The sequence below is a fragment of the Notolepis coatsorum genome, assembly GCF_963971535.1.
Source record: "Notolepis coatsorum genome assembly, chromosome: 18".
NCBI classification, from domain to species: domain Eukaryota; kingdom Metazoa; phylum Chordata; class Actinopteri; order Aulopiformes; family Paralepididae; genus Notolepis; species Notolepis coatsorum.
Genome location: NC_140182.1, coordinates 22,730,676 through 22,750,450, shown reverse-complemented (window position 1 = coordinate 22,750,450; position 19,775 = coordinate 22,730,676). Strand labels below are relative to the sequence as shown.

At 44.1% G+C, this 19,775-nt stretch overlaps 1 protein-coding gene across 1 annotated transcript in view; it reads left to right on the top strand.

The window, feature by feature from the left end:
* LOC311245541 (integrin alpha-11-like) overlaps window positions 1-19,775 on the top strand; it is a gene marked incomplete at its 5' end in the record, with an annotated part of 157,699 nt that overhangs the window by 89,319 nt on the left and 48,605 nt on the right. Inside the window, 9 exons of the mRNA XM_084335415.1 lie at window positions 226-369; window positions 3,204-3,407; window positions 5,645-5,775; window positions 8,629-8,792; window positions 12,828-12,967; window positions 13,212-13,322; window positions 15,673-15,758; window positions 17,271-17,475; window positions 18,254-18,349. Coding sequence (XP_084191541.1) covers window positions 226-369; window positions 3,204-3,407; window positions 5,645-5,775; window positions 8,629-8,792; window positions 12,828-12,967; window positions 13,212-13,322; window positions 15,673-15,758; window positions 17,271-17,475; window positions 18,254-18,349 — 1,281 coding nt within the window. The remainder of the gene's footprint in view (window positions 1-225; window positions 370-3,203; window positions 3,408-5,644; window positions 5,776-8,628; window positions 8,793-12,827; window positions 12,968-13,211; window positions 13,323-15,672; window positions 15,759-17,270; window positions 17,476-18,253; window positions 18,350-19,775) is intronic.

Genomic DNA, 19,775 nt, shown 5'->3' with positions numbered 1-19,775 from the left:
TCTATTCTATTCTATTCTATTCTATTCTATTCTATTCTATTCTATTCTATTCTATTCTATTCTATTCTATTCTGTTCTGTTCTATTCTATTCTATTCTATTCTATTCTATTCTATTCTATTCTGTTCTGTTCTGTTCTGTTCTGTTCTATTCTATTCTATTCTATTCTATTCTATTCTATTCTATTCTATTCTATTCTATTCTATTCTATTCTATTCTACTTTAGATTGGCTCATACTATGGCAGTGAGATGACCTCGCTGGACGTGGATGGAGACGGACAGACAGATGTCCTGCTGGTGGCGGCCCCCATGTTCTTCAGTAAGGGCTGGGAGAGGGGCAAGGTCTACGTGTACCGAGTCACACCACAGGTAGGTCTGTGGTCCCTGTTCTTCAGTAAGGGCTGGGAGAGGGGCAAGGTCTACGTGTACCGAGTCACACCACAGGTAGGTCTGTGGTCCCTGTTCTTCAGTAAGGGCTGGGAGAGGGGCAAGGTCTACGTGTACAGAGTCACACCACAGGTAGGAAGGACCTGTGTCGTCTGTGTTGAATGTGCATGATACTGTATTAGAAATGACATAATGAAACAAGCACAAAACCTTCCAGACCTGATGGCAGTGTTGGAGAAACTACCAAACTACTAGCTACTTCACAATGAAAGAAGTTGCACTAAATCTCTCAAAACATTTATTTTGTGAAACTAAAACTACTTTGAGAAAGTAGATAGAAACTACATTGCGGATAATTATCACAGTCTTGAGTGTGGAATCTCATACACAGAGCAACAACAGAACTGACACAGGCTGTGTTTTAAGGAGGGAACAGGGAGCAGTTGTTGCAGTAGAATCAGGACAATTATAAATGTCTAGAGAAATATGTAATGAACTACCTAAACGACATGACCCAAAGTAATGAACTACCTAAACTACATTACCCAAAGTAATTAACTACATAAACCACATGACCCAAAGTAATTAACTACCTAAACTGCATGGCCCAAAGTAATGAACTACCTAAACTACATGACCCAAAGTAATTAACTACCTAAACTGCATGACCCAAAGTAATTAACTACCTAAACTACATGACCCAAAGTAATTAACTAGCTAAACCACATGACCCAAAGTAATTAACTACCTAAACTGCATGGCCCAAAGTAATTAACTACCTAAACCACATGACTCAAAGTAATTAACTAGCTAAACTACATGACCCAATGTAATTAACTCCCTAAACTACATGACCCAAAGTAATGAACTACCTAAACTACATGACCCAAAGTAATTAACTACCTAAACCACATAATAAAGGAATATCTTATCTTTATCTTATGACCCAAAGTAATGAACTTTGGGTCACAGATATAGTCTTAGCCATGAAACCAACCACCTCCCCCCTTGACATAGTTCCCTCTGTTCTTCTCAAAGAAGTATTTCCCACAACTGGCCCCAGCATCCTCTCTATCATAAACACCTCCTTAGTCACTGGTACCGTTCCAACCTGCTTCAAACATGCAGTGGTCCAGCCCCTTCTGAAAAAACCCAATCTAGACTCCACCCAGCTCAATAATTACAGGCCAATCTCCAAGCTCCCATTCCTATCAAAGGTCCTTGAAAAGGCTATTATCTCTCAGCTGTCTCCCTACCTGCACTTGAATAACATCCTGGACACATTTCAGTCAGGTTTCAGAGCCAACCACAGCACAGAATCTGCCCTGCTTAAGGTCACCAATGACCTGCTCCTCACTACCGACAACCGGGACTGTGCTGTCCTTATGCTCTTAGACCTCAGTGCAGCTTTCGATACAATAGACCACGCCATTCTCATTGACCGTCTTCACCAGGCAGTTGGTGTCAGTGGCACAGCCCTATCATGGTTCACCTCCTACCTCAGTGATAGAAGCTTCTCCGTTAATATCGGAAACTGCTCCTCCCCCTCTGCCTCTCTCTCTTGCGGGGTTCCACAAGGCTCCATCCTTGGCCCTATCCTATTCTCCCTATACATGCTGCCTTGGTCTGATCATTAAAAAACACAACATCTCTTTCCATTTTTATGCTGACGACACTCAGGTCTATCTCCCCATGAAACCCAACAATACAAACAATCTCGACAGTCTTCATTCCTGCCTAAACGACATCAAATGCTGGATGGCACACAATTTTCTACAGCTCAATCAGTCAAAGTGTGAAATCCTCCTGGGCGTGCTCTTTGACCCCGAGTTTTCCTTCAATAGGCAGGTAAACTCGTGGTGAAGGGGTGCTTTTTCCAGCTCCGGTCCATAGCCAGGATCAAGGCCATTCTCTCCCCCTCAGACCTGGAAAGAGTAATTCACACCTTCATATCCTCACGCTTAGACTACTGTAACTCCCTGTACCTGGGGCTAAATAAATCCACCATAGCCCGTCTACAACTCCCCCAAAACGCTGCCGCTAGACTGCTCACAGGTAGCCAGAAGAGAGCTCACATCACCCCTGTACTTGCCTCCCTCCACTGGCTCCCAGTGCGCTAGAATAGACTTCAAGGTCCTTTTATTGGTTTACAAAGCCCTAAATGGTAAGGCCCCTGCTTACCTAGCAGACCTCCTCACGCCCTATACCAACGCCAGGGCCCTCAGATCGGCTGATAAGGGTCTCCTAACCACCCGTAGGTCTAACTTCAAGTCTAGGGGGGGACGTGCTTTTGCGGTCGCAGCCCCTGACCTCTGGAACAGCATCCCCATGTCTATTAAATCTGCCCCCTCCATCGAGTCTTTTAAATCAAAACTCAAAACCCACCTATATCGCCTGGCCTTCCCTGACTCACTTTGACTCTTTCCGTACTCGTTGACGTGTTGTTCTGTTTTTCCTTTGTCTATCCGTTGATTTTATTTAAATTTTTCTGTTTATTTGATACTTTTCTTTGTTCTTAGCTTAGCTATGTGAAGCACTTTGGTTGACAAGCGTCATGTTTAAACGTGCTATATAAATAAATTTGATTGATTGATTGATTGATTGAACTACCTAAACTACATGACCCAAAGTAATGAACTACCTAAACTGCATGGCCCAAAGTAATGAACTACCTAAACTACATGACCCAAAGTAATGAACTACCTAAACCACATGACCCAAAGTAATGAACTACCTAAACCACATGACCCAAAGTAATGAACTACCTAAACCACATGACCCAAAGTAGTCAACTACTTAATCCATCTACCCTCCAGAGTACCTTCATCCTGGACGGGGCCCTGGAGGTGGCCGAGCGGTCTCAGAACTGTCGTCTGGGCGCGGCACTGGCCCCTATCGCCGATATGAACGGCGACGGCTACAGGGAGGTGGTGGTAGGAGCGCCGCTGGAGGATGACCACCAGGGGGCGATCTACGTCTTCTATGGCCTGCACCGCAGCATCCAGCCCAGATTCAAACAGGTGGAAGAAAAGAGAATGAATGTGAAGGATACTTTTGCAAGCTAGCTGGGGGCTAAAAGAGATGGCGGACATCGTTCACTTTTACTAGTGATCCAGTGCAAGTACTGCCACAACAACCATTGTTGGCGGCTACAGTTTCTAGCTAAGGTTTTCAAAGATATATATGTTTATTCGGTCGGCCCTTTTCAACTCGTAAAGTCTAAAATGTATCATGTGACCAAATGATCGCGATCAGCTGCGCTAGTCAGCTCGTAAAGTCAGCACCAATCAGATGCAAGGCAGCAGATTCAGCCAGATTATTAAACCTTTCTTTATTGAAGCAAGTGGTTTGATTGATTTTTAGGAATCCCAGCATGTCAACATCATATTTCTGATGGTGCCTCACGATGCTCCATGTTCATAATAAAGTACATTTGCACCACAAAAGGTGAACTTGTAAACTCTGGTATCATGGAACAAGTTTACCCCTGTTATTTACCACTTGGTCGGCCGTTCGAGTGCAACTTCCTGGTGGTGGAAATGTCTGACTTTATGAGTTTACGAAGGACCGACTGAATGCACAACACATTCACACACTCGAACACAGGTAATTGAAAGGCATGGCTTTACACAGCTGCAGGTTAACTAGTTGCAGGTTGCAAATTGCATGATATGTCATTTCCACACAACTAGACAGTAAAACCTGTTTGAGAAGCACCTGTCACTAGCCTGCAGCTCACTTTATGCTAGCACACCAATAACGTTGGTCTGTCAATAACAGACTTGTTAGCCAGACATCTCACTGTCCCCAAATTAATAACTTTTTCATAAACAAAAAGTGCAAATAAGCCACATGCTTTATTTAGTGAGAGGCGGCATTGTTTACCCAAGTGGCATGCTACTTAGTGTCTACTTATACATACTGCCTCTCCAAACTGGGATGTATTTGTCCAACAGAGTAGCTTTACATTCATAAATCAAATGGCAGCAGTGGAAGCTATCAGTGCACTGATGCTTGTTGATATTAGTATAGTTTATTTATTTAGCACATTATATAAAAAAAAGAAAAAGAAAAGAAAAAAACAGTGCTAGGAGGGAACGAAGCCCAACGGGCTTGTACAAAGTTCCACTCCCATCCCATCAATGTCCATATATGAACAAAATACATGTAAACATGGTCTAGAAAATAAACTCAAAACAAGATCAGAGACATAAGGCAAACACTACCAAAGGGTTTACCCTTTCACTACCACACTATAGAAGGTTAACCTTTCACTACCACACTACAGAAGGCTAAGCCTTTCACTACCACACTACAGAAGGCTAACCCTTTCACTACCACACTACAGAAGGCTAACCCTTTCACTACCACACTACAGAAGGTTAACCTTTCACTACCACACTACAGAAGGTTAACCTTTCACTACCACACTACAGACGGTTAACCGTCTGTAGTGTGGTAGGGAAAGGGTTAACCTTCTGTGTTGTGGTAGTGAAAGGGTAAACCCTTTGGTAGTGTGGTAGTGAAAGGGCTAAGAGGAAGAAACACAACCTACGAGTGGCTGAAACACTGGCTAGTGGCTACTCAAGAGTTCATCAGATATCAACAGCCATTCGTTTGACATCATCACATGGCACGTTATGTGCATTCTGATTGGCTGTGGTTGCATGAAACTAGTTTCACAACGTTGAGATGTTTGCAACTGCTGTTGGGGCTGAGATTCAAAGTGAGGTGTCAAGTGTCTCACACCATGCAACTCAAATGCAACTGCATTTCACACAAGTAAAGCCAGCCTCAGGGTTTCATCAAACCTTTATTTAACCAGAAAATAAAAGCCCATTGAGACAGGGGTCTCTTTTTCAAGGGTGATCTGGGCCAAGAAGGCGAGCACAGATTATGACAAAACATACATCAAATTAATTTAAAAATAACACAAGCACAATAAAACAATAGCAATCAAACCAAAATGTTTTATTCAACATCAAAGCAGGAGCAGCAGGTGGAAAGGATTTCCGATATTTTTAGTTTAAAACAATACAAGGAGATCGGAGAGGCCAACTTGAGACGTGTCTGGAGGTCCAGGCCCAAGGACCAAAATAATAATAATAGCCAACAAGCAGGGGCAATGATGATGATGGTAACCTAATAACAAGCTGAACCAGACCCAACAGTCATACATGTGGGCTAGTTTACATGCAGTTTGATGAGGTGCACCACTCCACTTGCTTTATGAATCTACCCCCCCCCCCCCCCCCAGAGGATCGCGGCAGCAGACCTGCCTGGGAGTTTGCGGTATTTTGGCCGCAGTGTTCACGGCGTGCTGGACGTGAACGGGGATGGTTTGGTGGACTTAGCCGTGGGAGCTCTGGGAGCAGCGGTGATCATCTGGTTAGTGGTGGTCAACACCACACACACACACACACACACACACACACACACACACACACACACACACACACACACACACACACACACACACACACACACACACACACGCACACACACACACGCACACGCACACACACACACACACCCACACGCACACACACGCACACGCACACTCACACTCACACACACACACACACGCACACACACACACACACAGATTATTAGGGCTGTCAGTTTATCGCGTTAATTAGATTAATTAATTACACAGCAAATTATCGCGTTATGAAAATTAACTCAAAATGTATTACAACAAAAAAATACTTTTATTTATAATTTTTTTTTTTTATCTCATTCATTCCATAAGAACGTAGAATACACATTTACAGACTTTTTTTATATGGTCCATTTGCATGTTCTTGGTATCTGATTCTAGGGACATCTATGGATCTCAGGGAATGTATTCCCAGTGTCATAAATACTGTGTCTATTAGGCTTGAGTAAATTGTAATGAACCAAATGAGAATATCAACAAAAATTTTTTTTAATCTTTGACTGAATAACACTATGCTCAAATTGACCAGACCTGAAAAATCTAAACAAATTAATAGATGGAAGATGATTAAACAGAAGGTTTTGTAGATACAGTACTGAATTCTGCCATCCGAACACATGCAATTTGAAATATGATTATAGAATATAGAATATCAGGCCTAAAATGGTTATGCGATTAAAATGCGATTAATTAGATTAATTAATTACAAATCCTGTAATTAATTAGGTACATTTTTTTAATCGCCTGACAGCACTACAGATTATATATGAAGAGGAATAGCAGTCACTGCAGTCTCCACAGTGTATAGCACACACTGTAACATATGATATGATATATATATGTGATATATATAAATATATGATATATATGAAGGGTAACGTCCTTTTTTGAATTGAATACTTTATTTTGACACAAATCGTATGACAAAAAAAACATTTTAAAAGACAAGACAATAACAGTGTCAATAACGCAGGTCAAAAATGGATAAAACACAATAAAGCCAAGGCTTGTTTCCATTGTGGTCCATACATGGAACATAAAAAGGCACAGAAACACAAATGGACATGTACACTGACAGGACACATTCTAAAAAAAAATTATAAAAACACCTAACCTGACAACTCATACAGTTAACTAATGTTAAAAGAAAATCCGCAAACCCTTAAAAGCAACTCATGATAAAAGAAATAAAAGCCAAGTTATGATAAAAGAGATAAAAAAAACATTTTAAGACCAATTTGAGTTGCTGCTGAGCCATGTTTTTAGGGCGGATTTAAATCCGAGAGGGGAGTTCAGGAGTTTTAAAAATGTTGGCAGGGCATTCCACATTACCGTAGCAGAGTAAAAAAAAATGCATCTTTCCCCATGCATGTCCTGACTCTCGGCGGGACCAGGTCCGTGGGGCTTCCTCTTGTGGCGTGTTTGTGGACATCTCCTACTTTATTAAAATAATTGACTAGGTACTTGGGGACCGTTTCTTTTAGTACTTTAAAAACCAGTAGCATTTTAAGCTGGTGTACTCTTTCTTCAACCCTAAGCCATCCCAGCCTGCTAAAGTGGGCTGGCGTTAGGTGAGTCCTAAAGTGAAGGTTGTGCAGGAGTCTCACTAGTTTGTTTTGGGAGGTCTGTCCTCATAACATCCTTGCATAAACAACCAAACATACCTGTTCATACTTCACTGACTCATACTCTTTGCACATAATTGCCCAATTGCACAGCCCTGGGCTGGCCTATTCCTATTGTATCTTTATTGTAAATTCTCAGATTCTATTGTTCTATATTTAATTTAGTTTATATCACATTTAATATTATTCAACCTCTTATTTACAGTTGTCCAGCCCTGGCCTTTATTTTATTTCATAATTATATTATATTATATTGTTCTCAACTTAGTTCATATTTCATTTTATCTTACTCCACCTTTTTATTGTATTATCTGTCTGTAAATGTCTGTCCGCCAGACCACGTGAGCGGATCGGCGCGGCCGAGAAATCCGCTCTTCGCTCTTTAAAGCTTGGTCCGCTCCGCTAATCACTCATGTTGACCCCGCCCCCAAGTCGCTCTCCGCTCGCTCCCCGCTCACCTTGAATCGAGCGCTCCCCGCTCCCCGCGCCAGATCGCTCGGCATTTTTTTTTCTTCTTTTTTTGGAGCATGGTGTAAATGAGCTCAAACTACAACAGTCTACACCCCCTGGGCCCCTTAACAATTGTTTGTATTGAGCCGCATTGTAATTGTAGCCATTCTGCAATGTTAAATAACGTTGTTTATCCATTCACTATCTCTATTAAGCGATGATAGGCTAGCCGAGCCACAATGCTATGGTCGCTGCCATTAACGTTAGCATGTAAGCTAACGTCAACAACAATGGCGTCGATATACTTTTTCTAACTAGAGTGAGTGTGGGCGTCTCTACAGTGACAAAGCCTGAACGAACAGCCTATCACAGGTTCACCCTTCTCATTGGTTGAAAATGGCCTTCATGTTTGTACATCGCCATCTGTTGCTTTGGCATTGTACTGCATGTATATATTACATCAGTGTTAAACCACTGTGAGCGGCCTGGAGTGGATTGGAGCGGAGGAGAACTCTCGCTCCGGACGTCGCGCCGACTCATTTTAAAACCCACTCCTCGCTCACGTCAAAACCGGCCGCTCCGCGCCCCGCGCCGCTCGCGCTCCGATCCGCTCACATGCACTGCTGTCCGCTAATGTCGCACCGAAAACGACCAAAGCAAATTCCTTGTATGTGAAAACTACTTGGCAAATAAAGACCTTTCTGATTCTGATTCTGATGTCCCCAGGTCCCGTGGTGTGGTGCGCATCCAAGCCAAGCTGAGCTTCGAACCAGAGAAGGTGAACATCTTCAACAAGGACTGCCACCGGGGAGGCAAAGAGGTCACCTGCATGTCTGCCGTGGTGTGTCTCAGTGTGGACACCAGGACACCCATCGTGAGGAAGAGAGTGGGTAGGTGTGGCTTAGTGAGGAAGAGAGTGGGTAGGTGTGGCTTAGTGAGGAAGAGAGTGGGTAGGTGTGGCTTAGTGAGGAAGAGAGTGGGTAGATGTGGCTTAGTGAGGAAGAGAGTGGGTAGGTGTGGCTTAGTGAGGAAGGGAGTGGGTAGGTGTGGCTTAGTGAGGAAGGGAGTGGGTAGTAGGTGTGGCTTAGTGAGGAAGAGAGTGGGTAGGTGTGGCTTAGTGAGGAAGGGAGTGGGTAGTAGGTGTGGCTTAGTGAGGAAGAGAGTGGGTAGTAGGTGTGGCTTAGTGAGGAAGAGAGTGGGTGGGTGTGGCTTAGTGAGGAAGATAGTGGGTGGGTGTGGCTTAGTGAGGAAGATAGTGGGTGGGTGTGGCTTAGTGAGGAAGGGAGTGGGTAGTAGGTGTGGCTTAGTGAGGAAGGGAGTGGGTAGGTGTGGCTTAGTGAGGAAGATAGTGGGTGGGTGTGGTTTAGTGAGGAAGAGAGTGGGTGGGTGTGGCTTAGTGAGGAAGATAGTGGGTAGGTGTGGCTTAGTGAGGAAGGGAGTGGGTAGGTGTGGCTTAGTGAGGAAGGGAGTGGGTAGTAGGTGTGGCTTAGTGAGGAAGAGAGTGGGTAGTAGGTGTGGCTTAGTGAGGAAGAGAGTGGGTGGGTGTGGCTTAGTGAGGAAGATAGTGGGTGGGTGTGGCTTAGTGAGGAAGATAGTGGGTGGGTGTGGCTTAGTGAGGAAGGGAGTGGGTAGTAGGTGTGGCTTAGTGAGGAAGGGAGTGGGTAGGTGTGGCTTAGTGAGGAAGATAGTGGGTGGGTGTGGTTTAGTGAGGAAGAGAGTGGGTGGGTGTGGCTTAGTGAGGAAGATAGTGGGTAGGTGTGGCTTAGTGAGGAAGGGAGTGGGTAGGTGTGGCTTAGTGAGGAAGAGAGTGGGTAGTAGGTGTGGCTTAGTGAGGAAGAGAGTGGGTGGGTGTGGCTTAGTGAGGAAGATAGTGGGTAGGTGTGGCTTAGCGAGGAAGGGAGTGGGTAGGTGTGGCTTAGTGAGGAAGAGAGTGGGTAGTAGGTGTGGCTTAGTGAGGAAGAGAGTGGGTAGTAGGTGTGGCTTAGTGAGGAAGGGAGTGGGTAGTAGATGTGGCTTAGTGAGGAAGGGAGTGGGTAGTAGGTGTGGCTTAGTGAGGAAGGGAGTGGTTAGGTGTGGCTTAGTGAGGAAGGGAGTGGGTAGTAGGTGTGGCTTAGTGAGGAAGGGAGTGGGTAGTAGGTGTGGCTTAGTGAGGAAGGGAGTGGTTAGGTGTGGCTTAGTGAGGAAGGGAGTGGTTAGGTGTGGCTTAGTGAGGAAGGGAGTGGTTAGGTGTGGCTTAGTGAGGAAGGGAGTGGTTAGGTGTGGCTTAGTGAGGAAGAGAGTGGGTAGTAGGTGTGGCTTAGTGAGGAAGGGAGTGGGTAGTAGGTGTGGCTTAGTGAGGAAGGGAGTGGTTAGGTGAACCTCTGTACTGAAAAGACCGTACTGTGGGTGTTTACAGACAGGTGTTTACAGTTTAAAGGCAAATGTAAAACGTCACATAATGAGAGCGTGGGTTAGTGAGGGACTCGCCTCAACCTGGTCGTCTCCGTGGGACAGAAACATAATTAGCTGTTTTTGGGGACTTTCATGTTCAGTAACACCTTCTATTAGAAACGTCTACATGTAAGCAGCGTGTTTTAGTTCTGCTTAATGCAGCTCTGGTCCCTGCAGTCACCTGTACCTAGAGAGGGAGAGCGAGAGGGAGAGAGAGGGTGAGAGAGAGAGAGAGAGAGAGAGAGAGAGAGAGAGAGAGAGAGAGAGAGAGAGAGAGAGAGAGAGAGAGAGAGAGAGAGAGAGAGAGAGAGGGAGAGAGAGTGAGAGGGAGAGGGAGAGAGAGAGAGAGAGAGAGAGAGAGAGAGAGAGAGAGAGAGAGAGAGAGAGAAAGAGAGAGAGAGAGAGAGAGAGAGAGAGAGAGAGAGAGAGAGAGAGAGAGAGAGAGAGAGAGAGAGAGAGAGAGAGAGAGAGACATCAGAAGAATAGGCCCCGGAAATTACCCATCCAATAGTTTCTGGCAAAAGATTCACATTCACCCATTCACGGCCGGCAGAGATGGCCATGCAAGGTTAGGGGTTAATTAAGTGTCTTGCTTGACATATAAATAGAATAGAAGTACTTTATTGATCCCGAGGAAATTCAGCACTACAGACCGCTCACAATAAACATTAGGTAGTCAAATCTAAAATCACAATTCAATCCAAATAGAAATACAGTATGGGATATACATTCTAAAATATGTATATACATTCTAAAATATACAACCAAAAATATACAGTAATATACAGTAAATGTAGAGTAATAAAAAAAAGTAAAGTGTCTATCTAAAAGTAAAAAGTCATAAGTCACAAGTCAAAAGTCCAGGATGCTGTCACTCTATGCTCAGTGAGGCAGTGAGGCATTCCTGAAGGACTTCCTGTGCCATCCAGTGTTGCATCTACTGTAGGGAGTCTTATGCTAACCAAGGGAGGCGGAATCGCACCAGGAACCTTGTGATTCCCAGGGCAGAGAGGTGGAGAACACACAGGACGTCTCAGGGCTGTGACACTGTGTGTCCTTGTTAACCCTTTCACTACCACTCTACCAAAGGGTTAACCCTTTCACTGCAACACTACAGAAGGATAACCCTTTCACTACCACATTACAGAAGGTTAACCCTTTCACTGCCACACAACAAAGGGTTAACCCTTTCACTACCACACTACAGAAGGATACACTTTTCACTACCCCACGACAAAGGGTTAACCCTTTCACTACCACACTACAGAAGGTTAACCCGTTCACTAGTACCACACTACAGAAGGTTAACCCTTTCACTACCACACTACAGACGGTTAACCCTTTCACTGCGACACTACAGAAGGATCACCTTTCACTACCACACTACAGAAGGTTAACCATTTCACTGCCACACGACAAAGGGGTAACCCTTTCACTACCACACTACATACGGTTAACTATTTCACTACCACACTACAGAAGGTTAACCCTTTACTATCACACTACAGACGGTTAACCCTTTCCCAACCACACTACAGAAGGTTAACCCTTTTACTACCACACTACAGACGGTTAATGGCGTGAAAGGGTTAACCCTTTGGTAGTGTGGTAGTGAAAGGGTTAACTTGAACGGAGCAGAATATACATAATGCATGCATAATGAGACGCATGCTGGCTCCAGTCTCACAGGCGGGCCACGTGAGTGGTTGCCAGCTGCCGTCAATCAAATGGAGACAAACTGATTGGTCACTCGTACAGTCAGTATTCACAAGTGAATGCAGATGTGAGGAAAGTCGGCTATGTTTAATTCAGTTCAGATGCAGAGGCCCAGTGTCTCTTCTTTACAATGGAAAGCTTTTCCCCTAAATGTGCTGGAGGCCGGGGGCTCAGGGGGTCTCTTTTAAGACGCCGGCCAGCGTCAATACTTTTACCAACTAACTTGCATTTTTCCGCGATCTGATTGGCCACTGACGTTTCTGGTCATGTGACATCTGTGCCAATCGTGTGACGCCTGTTTCTATCACTGGTTAAGCTTAGGCACTCTTTCGAAGTTGGTTAATGGGTACAATACAGTATGGCTCAATACATACACAATTGTTAAGGGGATGCAGACCAGAGAAAGACTTTCGTCTTGTTTACATCAGGGTCCCCCATTTTCAATTCATGATGAATTGTAAGTAAGGGTGCAATTTTTTTGTATTGTTTGTTATTTCCATTTTCGTTCTTGTTGTTCTTGTTACTATGTCCTGTGAAGTCCTGTTTATTGTTGTTATTACTGTATTGAAAAAAAGAAATAAAATAAAAAAGGTTAAAAAAAAATTATAAAAAAAAACACAATTCACACTTCGAATATACATTTTTACAATCTAATGTATGTTTTTTTTTAACAATTCGCTTATAAATTAGAATATAGAATATTCATCGACAGCGCTAGTCATGTGTAACCAGGAGAGACTGTGTGTAAACTGACGCTGAACCCTGACCCCCTTCCCCAGCCGTGTGGTACAGCCTGGCGCTGGACGAGAGACGCTTCGCCTCGAGAGCCGCTCTGGACGACAGCGACCGACAGCAGCCTCGCAAGATGGCGCTGCAGCGCGGAGAGGAGCGCTGCGAGCGCGTCGGCTTCCACGTGCAGGTCAGACGGGGGGGGGGTCACGGGTCAATTCACTTTCAATTCAGTGAATCCAGGAAGATAGTTGTTAATATTTATTATTGTTATATTGTAGAAATGTGTGCATTGAAATGTCTGTAAAGTCTCAACGACATTGACAATGAGGGTGACCTCAATTGTATTTTCGAGAATAAATGAAGCTTGATGATAATGATGATGATGATGATTTTCATTCAAATACTGAATGATGTGTGTGTGGTTCCAACAGGAGACAACTGACTACGGGCGTCCACTGGTGTTTCTGCTGGAGACGGGGCTCCAGAAGCCTGATGAAGGCCCCGTGTTGGAGCCTGGCTGGTCCACCTCCCTCAGGGCTGAGGTGAGTACAGTAGCAGCATTAGAGCCTGGCTGGTCCACCTCCCTCAGGGCTGAGGTGAGTACAGTAGCAGCATTAGAGCCTGGCTGGTCCACCTCCCTCAGGGCTGAGGTGAGTAGCAGCGTTAGAGCCTGGCTGGTCCACCTCCCTCAGGGCTGAGGTGAGTAGCAGCGTTAGAGCCTGGCTGGTCCACCTCCCTCAGGGCTGAGGTGAGTAGCAGCATTAGAGCCTGGCTGGTCCACCTCCCTCAGGGCTGAGGTGAGTACAGTAGCAGCATTAGAGCCTGGCTGGTCCACCTCCCTCAGGGCTGAGGTGAGTACAGTAGCAGCGTTAGAGCCTGGCTGGTCCACCTCCCTCAGGGCTGAGGTGAGTAACAGCATTAGAGCCTGGCTGGTCCACCTCCCTCAGGGCTGAGGTGAGTAGCAGCATTAGAGCCTGGCTGGTCCACCTCCCTCAGGGCTGAGGTGAGTAGCAGCGTTAGAGCCTGGCTGGACCACCTCCCTCAGGGCTGAGGTGAGTAGCATTAGAGCCTGGCTGGTCCACCTCCCTCAGGGCTGAGGTGAGTAGCAGCGTTAGAGCCTGGCTGGACCACCTCCCTCAGGGCAGAGGTGAGTACAGTAGCAGCGTTAGAGCCTGGCTGGACCACCTCCCTCAGGGCTGAGGTGAGTAGCAGCATTAGAGCCTGGCTGGTCCACCTCCCTCAGGGCTGAGGTGAGTACAGTAGCAGCATTAGAGCCTGGCTGGTCCACCTCCCTCAGGGCTGAGGTGAGTAACAGCATTAGAGCCTGGCTGGACCACCTCCCTCAGGGCTGAGGTGAGTAGCAGCGTTAGAGCCTGGCTGGACCACCTCCCTCAGGGCTGAGGTGAGTAGCAGCGTTAGAGCCTGGCTGGTCCACCTCCCTCAGGGCTGAGGTGAGTACAGTAGCAGCATTAGAGCCTGGCTGGTCCACCTCCCTCAGGGCTGAGGTGAGTACAGTAGCAGCGTTAGAGCCTGGCTGGTCCACCTCCCTCAGGGCTGAGGTGAGTAGCAGCGTTAGAGCCTGGCTGGTCCACCTCCCTCAGGGCTGAGGTGAGTACAGTAGCAGCATTAGAGCCTGGCTGGTCCACCTCCCTCAGGGCTGAGGTGAGTACAGTAGCAGCGTTGGAGCCTGGCTGGTCCACCTCCATCAGGGCTGAGGTGAGTAGCAGCGTTAGAGCCTGGCTGGTCCACCTCCATCAGGGCTGAGGTGAGTAGCAGCATTAGAGCCTGGCTGGCCCACCACCCTCAGGGCTGAGGTGAGTAACAGCATTAGAGCCTGGCTGGTCCACCTCCATCAGGGCTGAGGTGAGTAGCAGCGTTAGAGCCTGGCTGGTCCACCTCCCTCAGGGCTGAGGTGAGTAGCAGCGTTAGAGCCTGGCTGGTCCACCTCCCTCAGGGCTGAGGTGAGTAGCAGCATTAGAGCCTGGCTGGTCCACCTCCCTCAGGGCTGAGGTGAGTAGCAGCATTAGAGCCTGGCTGGACCACCTCCCTCAGGGCTGAGGTGAGTAGCGTTAGAGCCTGGCTGGTCCACCTCCCTCAGGGCTGAGGTGAGTAGCAGCATTAGAGCCTGGCTGGACCACCACCTTAAAAAAATAAAATAAAATCAAAGTAATAATTATCATGTAATTAAATGACATAAAATTAATTTATGTATTAATAATGATGGAAATTATGTGCAATATGAATTCATAAAAGAAAAAACACACATACATACTCCTTTGTTGGCTTGGATCAATTCAAGATTCAAGATTCAAGAGTTTATTGTCATGTGCACAGTTAAACAGACAGTTTGCCGTACAATGAAAATCTTACTTTGCTAGTCCGCCCTTCACACAAAATCACACAATACTTAATTTATTTTTTACAATTTAAATACAAGCGAGTGCTAAATATTTCTTTTTTTTAATGATATAAGATATATACAAGACACAGTGAGTAACATTGCATGTTCCGATTCACAGTTTACAATATAAAATGGAGGTGACAATGGGTCACAGCAGCAGTTAGAAAGTGTCTTTAGTGATTCATAGTTCAGGGGAAGGGTGACAGTGAGGTCACAACAGCAGTCAGGTATATAATTAATTCCGTATAGCCTACTGTAGAGGTCAGATCTTAATCGGCTGCAGTTTTCCCATCTAGTTCATTCGAACCGGTGAGCAGGTGAACTCTCTTGACGCACACCATGCCAAACAGGAACCGTGTCACTGGACTCAAAGTAACGTGCCTTTGTCACCATGGCATGACCCTTCTCTCCTCCCGTAGCTCCCCTTCTGGAATGACCCTTCTCTCCTCCCATAGCTCCCCTTCTGGAATGACCCTTCTCTCCTCCCGTAGCTCCCCTTCTGGAACGGCTGTGAGTCGGAAGAGAGTTGTGTCCCTGACCTCGCCCTCCGCAGCCACGCTGACCTCCTGGACATCAGGTGAGCTCAAGTCGTTTTGGGCAGCGGTGGAAGAAGTACACCGTTCCTTTACTAAGTAAAAGTAGAAATACCCAGATAAATGAGTACTCTGGTAAAAGTAAAAGTCCTCCATTCAAATTATACGTAAAAGTAAAGAATATTTGCTACTGAATCTACTTAAGTATCTAAAGTAAAAGTATGTATTCTACATGATGTTTGTGTATCCCAGTGCTTGGGAGCATTCAATCCTCTCTAACCATTGACCTCTAAAGGTCATGTTAAAGTGGTATGTGGTCCAGTTATGCTGCTCTGATTAAAGATTATCTTAAAGTGGTATGCGGTCCAGTTATGCTGCTCTGATTAAAGGTGATGTTATGTTAAAGTGGTATGTGGTCCAGTTATGCTGGTCTGATTAAAGCTCATGTTAAAGTGGTATGCGGTCCAGTTATGCTGCTCTGATTAAATGTCATGTTAAAGTGGTATGCGGTCCAGTTATGCTGCTCTGATTAAATGTCATGTTAAAGTGGTATGCGGTCCAGTTATGCTGCTCTGATTAAATGTCATGTTAAAGTGGTATGCGGTCCAGTTATGCTGCTCTGATTACGTCCTCTTGAAGTCGACAGGCTTCAAATGCGAAATATTAAATAACTTTCTTACATTTTTGCCACGTTTTCTATGCAAAATCTTTTTCTTCAAAGTAACTAGTAACTGATGGGTTCAGATAAATGTAGTGGAGTAAAAGTATAAAGTTCCCAAAAAATGAAAATACTCACATGAAGTACAGTACAAGTACCTCAAAATGATAAGTAGAGTACTTGAGTAAAAAATACTTAGTTACTTTCCACCACTGGTTTTTCGGGGAGCATTTCTATTTTTTTTATCAAATCTTTTTTATTTTCCTAATAAATTGAGTTACTATATGTAATTGAGTAAAAGTACAATTATACAAACCTAATAATACTTGAGTAAAGTACAAATCCTCAAAAACAGTACTTAAGTATTGTAACGAAGTACAATTACTCAAGTACTTTACACCCCTGGTTCACACTGCCTTAAAAAGATGTTCCACATTTTGGTGACATAAGGCAGAATACCGATGGATAGTAAATATGTATTGTGGACTAAATTGCAGGCCCTTCAGATGTAACTACTGTGAACCCAAAGAGATGAAAGATAGAGTGAGATAGAGTGAGCACTTCCTCTCTACACAGTACACCCAAAGAGATTAAAGGTAGAGTGAGCACTTCCTGTCTACACAGTACACCCAAAGAGATTAAAGGTAGAGTGAGCACTTCCTCTCTACACAGTACACCCAAAGAGATTAAAGGTAGAGTGAGCACTTCCTGTCTACACAGTACACCCAAAGAGATTAAAGGTAGAGTGAGCACTTCCTGTCTACACAGTACACCCAAATAGATTAAAGGTAGAGTGAGCACTTCCTCTCTACACAGTACACCCAAAGAGATTAAAGGTAGAGTGAGCACTTCCTGTCTACACAGTACAGCTGTGTTAACTCTTTCCTCCCCCCAAAAGGCAGTTCTGTGGTGACAGTGAGCGCGCCAACTGGGAGCTGTGCTACCAGCAGGGGGCGTTAGCCGGGAATGAGCGCGTGTTGGAGGCCAGTCGCAAGAGGGTGGTGGTGTATTCTGTCCTGGAGAACCGCGGAGAGAACGCCTACGGAGCCACGCTCAGCATCCTCCATTCCCCCAACCTCCTCTTCTCCAGCCTCATCGTCAAGGTAACGCTCAGCATCCTCCATTCCCCCAACCTCTTCTCCAGCCTCATCGTCAAGGTAACGTTGGGTCGTGGTCATGTTACTCTTAAAAAAAAGATAGACCTCTTGGATAGATGTGCTAGACATGTTACACTCTTAAAAAAAGATTGACCTCTTAGATAGATGTTAGTCATGTTACACTCTTAAAATATATATATTAGTCATGTTACACTCTTAGAAGAGATATATTAGTCATGTTATACTCTTAAGACATGTGTTAGTCGTGTTACACTCTTAGAAGATACAATATTCATGTTACACTCTTAGAAGAGATGTATTAGTCATGTTACACTCTTAGAAGAGATATATTAGTCATGTTACACTCTTAGAAGAGATTTGTTAGTCATGTTACACTAAGAGATATATTAGTCATGTTACACTCTTAGAAGAGATATATTAGTCATGTTACACTCTTAGAAGAGATATATTAGTCATATTACACTCTTAGAAGAGATATATTAGTCATATTACACTCTTAGAAGAGATTTGTTAGTCATGTTACACTAAGAGATATATTAGTCATGTTACACTCTTAGAAGAAATATATTAGTCATATTACACTCTTAGACGAGATGTGTTAGTCATGTTACACTCTTAGAAGAGATATATTAGTCATGTGACACTCTTAGAGGAGATGTGTTAGTCATGTGACACTCTTAGAGGAGATGTGTTAGTCGTGTTACACAGATGGTTTGAAATGAGAAACAGCACGACTGGATGTCGATGACCTCTCTCTCCACAGGACCAGTCGGACATTAAGATCGAGTGTCGTTCTGAGGACAGAGAGAATCAGAGGAGCTGTAACATCAGTGCTCCTTTCATGAGGGCCATGACCCAGGTTGGTACTTGAATTTATTTTGATGTAAAAATGTAATATACATATATACTGTATATATTAGGCTTGTCCCTGACTAAGGATTTGTATAGTCGACTTTGATTGGCCAAAATGTGCCACTACAACCCCCAAATGAAAAAAATTTAAAAGAAGAATTTAATATATATATTTTTTTTATCATTCCATTTGGCCTGTGGGGGTGCTTAATGTCTGAAGGAGTCGACTAAAGGCTTCTTGTATTCTGCGAAAGCATGCAATTGGTCCACTGATCGATACATCTTGATATTTTATTATTTTTATATATTTGCAAAGCCTCACCTTCCCTATCTTTCTACCCTACCTTTTTTACCCTACCCTCCAATCTCCCCCCAATCCCATTCAATCTTGTTTGCTGCAGCTCAAATGTATCCCCTTCCCCCACTTTGCCTTTTATGGTTTTGTCTGTTTGTGTCTTGTATGTTTGTTTTTGTTTTGCTGCCATTTTGGCCAGGTCTTGCTTGAAAAAGAGATCATTGATCTCAAGTGACTACCTGGCAAAATAAAGGTTAAATCATTTTTTTATATTTGTGTGTTCATTAGATCGGTGAAATCCTCTTTCAATGCCTCTGTGCCCGTTTTCTTAGGCAGTTAGCCTTGCTGGTATGCGCGCCATTAGCGTTAGCCACACTTCTAGGCCTCTTTGCTTTTGGAAAGAATGATATATGATATAAAATATTTTAAAAATTGATTTTTCTTTTTTTGCATTCGACTAAGAGGTTGGCAGTCGACTACGGCTCCTTTCGATCGATTAGTCAACTATTCGACTAGTCGAGGTCAGCCCTAATATATATATACAAGCATTGAGTAATGAATCCGTTATGATCATCAAGTTCAAATTTCAAGTTAGTTTATTAATTATCACAATAGAATTTACTTTACGGTGAAATGCTTGGTTCTGTATGAGCCCCTGAGAGTGTGCTTCATACAGTAACAAAAAATAAGTAAGAAAGTAAGTAAAAAAAATTATAATAAGTAAAGAGGAATATACAATATACATATATACAATATACAGTATAATATACAATCTGGTTAATGTAAGTCCACCATATGTTCAACCATGGATGTTGAAGGGAGGAGAGGATATTTCCACACAATATAGTCTGTGTAAAACATAACAACACATACAGTAACACACAGATTTCTCAGACGAGTCAAATACATTGGTTTGTCATATCATTGGGTTTTATTTAATTTGTATAGTTGCACGTGGATGGTGATTTGAAGGGTTTTGACAGGTAAAGCCACCTAAACTCTGATTAGAGTTGTTTAGAGCTTTAACTGGTACATTGTGAAACATCCCTGTGTGCTACAGCAATGTGGAGCTGCTCTCCTGCTCAGCTAATAACAGTTATCAATACAATCATCAAATTTGCTGACGACACAGTGGTGG